This window comes from Gymnodraco acuticeps, unplaced genomic scaffold, assembly GCF_902827175.1.
Source record: "Gymnodraco acuticeps unplaced genomic scaffold, fGymAcu1.1, whole genome shotgun sequence".
Classification (NCBI taxonomy): Eukaryota; Metazoa; Chordata; class Actinopteri; order Perciformes; family Bathydraconidae; genus Gymnodraco; species Gymnodraco acuticeps.
The window spans coordinates 2,658,338-2,667,948 of NW_022990484.1; the positions used below are offsets into that span (position 1 = coordinate 2,658,338).

Genomic DNA, 9,611 nt, shown 5'->3' on the forward strand with positions numbered 1-9,611 from the left:
TCCTATCAAGTGAAATTAACCCACCCGAAGTACGTCACTGGCAGCCATGATAAGTGCCGTTCCAATTCTCCAAATGAAAGGAAAGGAGGTTTCAAACTTCCTTTATAACCTCCTTTGGCTTAGGAACCACTGGACCTCCCTAACCGAAAGGAGAGGAGAAATGCTGCCCCACAATGCATTGCAGCCGCAGCATTTGCCGTCACACAACAGTCGGCCGTTCACGGAAACAACCGATTATGACCGAGAAATGATATCATGAAAGTTACGGTGCTTATTAAGCATTTTAAAACGTATGTGGTAAGTTGCCACAGTCTGAACGTTAATCAGTATTATAATCAAAAAGAGAAATATGAACATTAGTTTTTACTGAAATTGTCAAATAAAGTCAACATTTCACTGAGCTGTGTGGAGTTTGTTAAACTTTAAAAGATGTTTGAATGGTGATATACACAGTGATAGATGTTAAGGACTAACGTTTATAATAAATACATTTGTATTGATTTTAAGATATTTTAATAGTTCATACAATCATACGTATTGGGATCATTTGTATTAATATGGACCGGAGGGAGAGGGTGACGAGCATAAGTTTCACTTTCCTTTTTTATTTCAATTCCAACTTTGGTCATGAAGAATATGTTTCTCTGTTGTCCACGTTCATAAAGCATAAGCAACAGCATCAGAGCACGGTGCAGAGTCTCTAGATGAGTTTACAGTAGTCCGTAGTTCTTATTGAACATCCATGTTGTAGTCCGCTGTATAGAAAACTGTAGTTTCCATAGTTTCCCCACAGCAGCAGACGCACATTCATGACGTCCGCTGGTGCATCATAAACACGTCGGATAGTGAAAGTGCATTCGGATTCTCTAAAGCAGTGTTTCACAAACTTTTCATACCAAGGACCACTTAACCAATAAAAAAACACTCGCGGACCACCTAACTCCACAAATATAAAAAAAACACATCGTTTTTCTAGAACAGATTACAAATCGCCTGAAAATGGTAAAAACAAGTGGCAACATGTGTGATGAAGGTGTTGCACTGGGCTATATCATGCAATCAAAAGTTAAACTTAACCTCGCTCCATTGTGGAGATATTCCCGCGAGAGTGGCGGAAAACTGAAATGTATTTATTTATTTCAAATGTGACATTTTACCAATATACTCACGGACCACTAGGGGGCGCTCACGGACCACACTTTGAGAAGCACTGAGTCTAAAGTACCGCAGTCTCTTCTCCTAAATCCTTTTGAATTCTCCTATCCACTATCCCTTAACCCCGTGACGTTTCACTCAGAGGTCAAGGAATAGGAGATAGGGTTAGAATTTAGGAGCTGATTTTTGGATTATCGGAACGCAACCTCTGTCATGCCAACCTGTTTTTGCTTTACAAAAAGTACAAAGTGCTCAATCATCAATGATTCTGTCAACAAAATTAACTTGTGAAATACGAGTCTTGTAATGAGCAACATGATGCCTCGATTAAAAGTAAAAATTAGTTCTGCTAAGAAAATTCACTTTCTTATAATCATTCATCTTTATCCATCAATTACACAGGAGTGTAACAACTAACACATTGAGATTTTGGAATGTTATAAAAATATGCACAATATTAACAGAAAGGCTAAAGGACTCCCGAGGCACTAATAAACGTCGATGTGTATTTGCAGTGTGTACTTTGTGTTTTTTGGAGATGTACACACACAATACAGACAGCAGGAGTGACGCGGTGAAATAATCCAGCCATTCTGATGAACCATATCTTTGGTGCTCTGTCATCCGTGCCTCATTAAAATAACATTTTAAATAACAATAGTGAGATAAATCATGCAAGTGCAAAATTGAAATATGCTGGTCAGTGATTCAGCATGTTACATTCAGATACACACAAACAACTGATTCTAAGTTCCTTTGTGAAGTATAGAGAAACAATAAAATCATATATTTCACATTTTCCTACACATTTCCTATCGTGCATGCCATCTACTGTGCATATAAAGCAACACATCGGTACATTGCAAAATAAATGGCTGAAATGCCTAATGTTTATTATAGGCAGACGTTGCTGGCCTACATATTAAACTGAGGTTAGGATGTGTAACAGAGTCGGGAACACTGGCCTCCAGCTGTCGGAGTTTCACAGTAAGCCTCTTTCTTCTTTGGGTTTGAATCTTTGAGGTATAAACACATAGCCATTTGGCGGCTTTTTTAGGTAGCATATTAACTATATGTGTCTTCAGGAAGGCGGTTATTGGTTACTTCCCCTGTCAGATCATTCATGTCTGAAGGTGAACTATGCATCTGTTCCAGCTCTGCATGTAAACCCTTATCTGGGTCCTCAGGTGAGAGGCTTTTGGGGGGCGGGGGATCCTTACGGGAGAAATAGTGAGGCAGGGTAACCATGGTCAGAGTACCGAGAACAACGAAACCTCCGCAAACCATGAAGGACGCCGTGTAGTCCCCCGGTGATGTCCTTCAGTAACCCTTGGGAGACAGAAAAACACAGGAATTAGAACAAAAGAGCATAAAGATTTGCCTGAGAGGTTTTACAATTCTGAGGAGAAACTAGGAAGACGCTAAATGCTAGCCTCATGCTAATTCAGAAAAACATTATTCCAATGAATACAAGATAGAAGAAGCCCTGTTTAATGTTTAACAAACAACTAATGTCATTGCTTTTATTCAGTTGTATGTAGTTTAATTAGGTCTAATTAAATCTAACTAACAAAATCAAGCGCAGGGTTGCGTTCCGATAATGCAAAAATCAGCTCCTAAATTTCTAACCCCTATCTCCTATTCCTTGACCTCTGAGTGAAACGTCACGAGGTTAAGGGATAGTGGATAGGAGAATTCAAAAGGACTTAGGAGAAGAGACTGCGGGTACTTTAGAGAATGCACTTTCACTATCCAACGTGTTTATGATGCGCCAGCGGACGTCATGAATGTGCGTCTGCTGCTGTGGGGGAAACTATGGAAACTACAGTTTTCTATACAGAGGACTACAACATGAATGTTTAATAAGAACGAGGGACTACTGTAAACTCATCTAGAGACTCTGCACCGTGCTCTGATGCTGTTGCTTTGCTTTATGAACGTGGACAACAGAGAAACATATTCTTCATGACCAAAGTTGGAATTGAAATAAAAAAGGAAAGTGAAACTTATGCTCGTCACCCTCTCCCTCCGGTCCACATTAATACAAATGATCCCAATACGTATGATTGTATGCACTATTAAAAGATCTTAAAATAAATACAAATGTATTTATTATAAACGTTAGTCCTTAACATCTATCACTGTGTATATCACAGTCAAATAAGTTCGAACAAACCCCACACAGCTCAGTGAAATGTTGACTTTATTTGATAATTTCCGTACAAAACTAACGTTCATATTTCTCTTTTTGATTATAATACTGATGAACGTTCAAACAAAGCACTTTGGCAACTTACCACATACGTTTTAAAATGCTTAATAAGCACCTGTAACTTTCATGATATAATTTCTCCCATTATCGTTTGTGTCCGTGAACGGGCCCGACTGTTGAGTGACGGCAAATGCTGCGGCTGCAATGCTATTGTGGGGCAGCATTGTCTCCGCTCCTTTCGGTTAGGGAGGTCCAGTGGTTCCTAAGCTAAAGGAGGTATAAGGATTTGAAACCTCCTTTCCTTTCATTTGGAGAATTGGAACGGCACTTATCATGGCTGCCACTGAGGGACTTCCGGGTCATTTCACTCCGTTAGGAAGGTTCCTAAGCTAAATGGACTATTGGACTGCAGCCTTGGTGGACTGATGAAGCTAATGCAGCTGGAGCAGGAGCCTCAGCTGGTTGTCTATTATGACAAGTCAAAATGTTGTGCTGTGAATACATCTGGGAATAGTGTTCTTTTGTCGCTAACACTATCAAGGTCAGCCGTAACAAAGTTTATCAAGAACGAAAGCAACATGTAAGAGACAGGATGGAGAGACTTTGAGTGAGTCAGTGGTGAGTGTGTTTTAGTTTCTTAAAGGAACTGTACAGTTCTACTGAGGAAAAAGTTCTTTACTTTATTAATGCTTTAGCTCCAACATCAAATACCATTCATTCCGATTGTTATTGGGATAGAGTAGCCTATCTGAGTAGCTATCTGAGTAGCAATGGTACCGTTAAGGTTAGGTGAAGAAGAAATAGTTTTTTTGTAATCTGGGTGCACTGACACTTTAAGACATCTTGATCAATTTTCAACTGCTACACCCTCCCACTGTATGTCAGTGACCTGTGTTTTTAGTCACACTCAAAACATCTGTAATGGGGTAGGGCATAATAACCTGTGATGAACTTCCCTATAACTTTTCGTAATTATGGTTTCATATCAGCTTTGTTGATAGAAAATGAAAAACTGGCATTTCCCTCTTTTGGTTCATCATGACATCTTCTCAATTTGAGGCTCTCGATGTTTATGAGCTGTTTGGTTTCTGCCGCGGCCCCTGTATTCAAATGAACAAGTTCCTTTTTCTGGACTGTGAATACTTGATCGTAAAAACGATGTAACCTCTGTTGAAGGGTTTGAATACCCACTTTAATTTCAAGCATAGTAGGTTTGGATTGGCACTTCAAATGGCGGACCCTCCACATGAGTGCAAGTGGGTAGTGTAGGGATGTGTTACAATTGGAGTGGAAAAAGAAGTGACTGATAACTAAATTAAAGGTCACCTATTGTGCAAAATCCACTTCTTCATGCCTCTTCTACATTCAACATGTGCCCCTCTGTGGAAAGAGATTCTGAAAGTTTCAGGAACAAAGATTCCTCTCTTTTTGTCCTGATCCATTTCTATAAAAACCTGTCTGAAAATGAGCTGATCAGATTTTGGCCACTTTATGACGTCATAACGATTTTTTGGCTTGCGTAACCATTAGCCAGCAACCAAGGTAACCCCCCCCCCCCCCTTATCACCTGAATCTCCTCCTAGAGCACCATTGTGTTCTTTCTAACCAAATATCTCTCAGAGGGGCGTGGGAGGGGCTCCTTATTTCCATCTAAAGTAACAGACAGATAATCAGCACTTTTGAATCAGGGCTGAAACAGAGGGGATTATGGGATGCTGCAATGATCTGTTTGGTGTTTGGAGCCAATCACTTCAGAGACATGTTTTGTATATATCTGAGACCTGTAATATATTGATAAAAAAAAGAGTATGATAGAGGACCTTTAATGTTTGACTACTTGTATCATATGTGTGTGATTTAGGTCACTTTAGATAACATTGGAGATAAAATGGTGGCAACCAGAGCCATCAGTCTGCTTGTACCTGACAGTGGGGCCCCCAGCAGTCCCGCGCCGCTCTCGATCAGCTGCAGCAGCCCGAGGGCCCCCATCATGCGCTCCACGCCCACAATCATAGGCACCACCGCGAACACCAGGGAGGTCAGCGCCCCGGAGCAGAAGCCGTAGAGCAGGCTGATCACCATCAGAGCGGCGTACGATCCGGACAAGGAGCTCACGGGCAGCAGCATGATGAAGACCCCGGCCAGGGTGGTCCACACACTCAGCAGGTGGATCAGCCGGAAGTGACCCAGGTCTGAGAACCAGCCCGACGCTATGCGACCCAGAATGTCCGTAGCACCGGCGGCAGACATGACGAAGGCAGCCTGGTACTCCGAGAAGCCCACTTGGCGGCTGTGGGCCACCAGGTGGAAATACGGCACGAAGTAGCCCACGTTAAGAAGACTGATGGCCAACGTGTAGGTGATGTACGGCCGCTCGAACAGCAGTGGCAGCTCCAGGTAGGAGGAGGCTCTCTGCAGGAAGGAAGCACAGGATACTCCGCTCTCTGAAACCACCTGGGGGAGGGAAAGGAGGAAATGCTGAGATGTATTTTCGCTTAATAACATCACTTTCATCTTTCCTATTTCAATCAGTATGCTAATCCATTTCTGCTGGGAACAGTTGACTTAGTCTGGAAAGTACACGGTTTTAACGACCGTAACATGAGAAAATCGTAAGAAATTGTCATCATGCTGAATTTTTGAGTTACGTCCAACATCATGTTTTGTGAGCTCACTGTACTGTTGACCTTTGTACATCAGATTTGTATCAATTCCTCATTAATTCAAGTTGGACATTTGAGTTGTTGTCAGGAGGCTTGTCCCACCTTTGCTGGGGCTTTAGAGCGCCTCTGTGGGCCGATGAGAGCCCCACAGGGCACAATGTTGAGGCTGAGGCCCCCCAGGATCAGGAGGGCCCCCCGCCAGGTGTACAGCTCCACCAGCAGCTGGAAGAGCGGGTTGAAGGCGAAGGAGGAGAGGCCGATGCTGGAGAACGCCAGCCCCAACGCCAGGGTGCGCCGGCGGGTGAAGTTAGCCATGACTGTCGCCACCATGGGAGTGAAGACCAGCCCCCAGCCCAGACCTGCAGGAGAGGGGAGAGAGACCCTCAGTGAGAGGTCAGTTGTTCAACCTGAGATGACATAGGTTAACAGTTGACTAGGTAAACAACCTAAGCATCTAACAGCAAAGACAGGACTGGAACAACACTAAACCAGTTATTGGTGTTGGAAGACTCTGTTACCTGAAATGACTCCCATAGTGAGGTAGAGGTGAACCAGACAGGTGGCCTGCGAGGCAAGAATGAGTCCGAGTGCAGCCAGGCAGCCCCCCGTCATCACCACCCACCGGGTGTCATATGCATTACACAGCGCTGCACCCAGAGGACCTGCAAAACACACATCAGCTCCATTAGTCAAAGCCATTTAGCATAAAGCCTGTCACAATCTAACCAGCCACAATGTGCATGCTATTGCTAACACATAGATGTAGTTCAAATATGAAGGCCATTTTAATTGTAAACCCATAGCTACTTTCATTTCTATTCTGCTTCAGCTTGCTCCAGCACTTGTTTACACTGAGTGAAATATTTAATCCCAACCCTAACTCCCACTGACACTTTTAAATATAGTTTGCTAGGTTTGAATAATGTGAGCAAGAGTTTGTAATGAGTGACCTAATGGGGCTTATTTAAAGGGTTAATGATTTGCATCTCTTTTCACATAAAGTTTTTTAAATTCTTTAAATAGTTTGCTTCTCTTAAGTTACACCTCATCCTGTTAGTATAGATTTAGAGAAAGTATACACAATCATGTGTGTAACTCATATAAAGTGAAAAAAGTATTGGCATCAAAATATATTTAAGTACCAACAGTAAAAGTACTCGTTAGGCATAATGACCCATTCCTGAATTGTGTATATAATTATTGTGATAGATTATAGATGCATTATCACAGCTGGTAAAGGTGGAACAATTGTATATACCAATACTGGATATCTTAGCCTATGTTAACATGTAAATGTTTATTTTTAAATTGGTTTATTTAGAATTTGTATAAGCTAATAGTCTGAATCTAGAAAGTACCTTAAACTGTCAGATACATCTAGGGTACTAGAGGTATAAAGCAGCATGACCTGAAAACACTCAATTAAAGTCCCTCGAATTCTACTTAATCCTTAAGTATATGTACTTCACTATATTCCAGCAATCAATCAATTACAAACCATAAATGCCCAATTGAACTCATGACTCACTGAAGAACTGCTGAGCTGCCAGGCCGGTGGAAGAGATCCAGGAAATGGCCTGAGCGCTCTCATCAAAGTATTGAACAAACTCCACAAAGAATATCCCCAAGCTTCTCATCAGGCCGAACACGAGGCTGGTGCTGACGAACAGCGCGCCCACCAGCACCCAACCATAGCCCCCATCAGGACCCTCGCCCTGGCTCTCTGCTTTGGGCCTCAGCTTGGTCATGTCTGTTGAAGGAAAAGGGCAGAAAGGAAGAGAAGTGAAGCTCTGGAGGTATCAGCCTCAGGAAATGCAAGTGTCACACGCCTCAGATCCTCTCTGTGGTTGTCAATAGACATAATGATTAACTTCCCACAGGCCAGAGTCGCTGGTTGTGTCATCTAAGTGCAAGTGGGCTGTTTACCCTGACATTCTGACCTTCATTTGAGAACGAGATGTACTGTAGGTGAGAGGGGAAGTCTAAATGCTTAAGTTTGTATTGATCAGCTATGGGGAAACCGTTATGTCGCCAGGGAAAGACAAGAAACTCCCTTATTAGATTAGATTAGATTACAAAAGTAGTCTGCAGAAGTGACACAGAAAATGAAACGGGGTGTAATTAAATTCTTCAAGTGTGACTCACATAGCTTATTCCTGCATTAATTAGCAACATTAGCTTAATTCACAAGGGTAGTGATATCTATTAGCCACATATGGTCCACTACAAATCCACCCTTAAAGTGTTTATCAATGTCAGACACACTTTCGTTTCTCCATTCTAATCTGTGAGCATGCTGTATATGTAGATCTATTTGAATAATGTCACTGTCAAAAATTATATAAATATGTTCCTTAGTTACAAATATAGTATGCTAAACCCAACATATAGCCTATATCCAATTCGAATTATTTTTGCTATAAGGTGAGCAGTAGCAGATTTCACCTCTGCTGCTGAATTTGGTTTCTGTTAGTTGAATATAAGCCAAAGCAACAAGAAGCCCAACCCACGCCATTCATAACCAAATGCCACTCACCTCTCTGCTGCAGGAATTACAGGAATGTGCACCCAGCACTCTCTCAAACACACATGCACAAAACCCCTTGTTCATTTCTGCAAATACAATGCCTTCAAATATGGTTTCATATTTGTTCAAGACTGTTTGTGTATCTCTATTGTGTTTTCGAAATGGCTGTATAATTTCAAACCTACCTGCTGAATTAAAGGGTGCAGGGGTTGAGGTAAACGCACCAGGGTAATGCAGATCTTTACAAAAGGGTAATTGCACAGGCATTTGACCCAAAAACACTCGATTGAGTCCTTTTTATAATGTTTCTGGGAATTTGAGGATAAGCAACCCGTGAGGTGTTTACATTCAACCATTTAATTAAAAGGAACAGTCTTTATGATTTCCTGGTTACACCTTGTTATTCTTATTCTTTAATGGTTTGATTCATTAGTTAGTTCCAGTACTATAAACACTGATAACCAGTTATAAACGTGTATTGGTGCATGCATGATACTACAATTTGGACATCAGGGTTTAAGTACATAGATACACACATTCACACTCAAAATAGTATTGCCTTTCCTCCAAGCATCTTCATTCATGATCAAGAACCCAGCCATAGACAGGTACACAGGCGGGAACGCGCAGTAGAAACAGTGCATGTGGCCTGTCCAATAATTAAGGTACGTAAATGACGTAGGCTTCAGCGCCTGCGCAGTGGTGCTCGCACACAGCTGTATTAGACCTTACAAACACAATGTTCGCCAGTATATTACCGTATTTTTGATGTTATAGCGTCAATGTATAGAGTAGCTTATCTTAAAATGGTTTTGCACCTGTCGCTTGCATGGTCTTTGGATATTTAAAGTGAGGTCCGTCCTGATAACGTTTACTGTTAAATGAAACGTCTCATAACCCGTGACTGATAGAAACCGTTCATGTCAACGTCTATTATGCATTACTATTGAACTCATTTATAAAGGTTTACAGGCTTATACAAGCTGCATTACTCACCTTCGGTCTGTCAGCTCAGCTATCTCTGGAGCAGCACATGGTCCACAGTGTCCAAGTT

At 41.8% G+C, this 9,611-nt stretch overlaps 1 protein-coding gene across 1 annotated transcript in view; it reads right to left on the minus strand.

Annotated features, from left to right (window-relative positions):
* Nucleotides 1–1,513: 1,513 nt before the first annotated feature.
* The window catches only part of slc16a13 (solute carrier family 16 member 13), an 8,411-nt gene continuing 313 nt past the window's right edge, over nt 1,514–9,611 (minus strand). The window contains 7 exon segments of the mRNA XM_034226249.1: nt 1,514–2,463; nt 2,465–2,484; nt 5,290–5,821; nt 6,133–6,389; nt 6,549–6,692; nt 7,559–7,780; nt 9,554–9,611. Coding sequence (XP_034082140.1) covers nt 2,221–2,463; nt 2,465–2,484; nt 5,290–5,821; nt 6,133–6,389; nt 6,549–6,692; nt 7,559–7,778 — 1,416 coding nt within the window. The 5' untranslated portion in view covers nt 7,779–7,780; nt 9,554–9,611 and the 3' untranslated portion in view covers nt 1,514–2,220.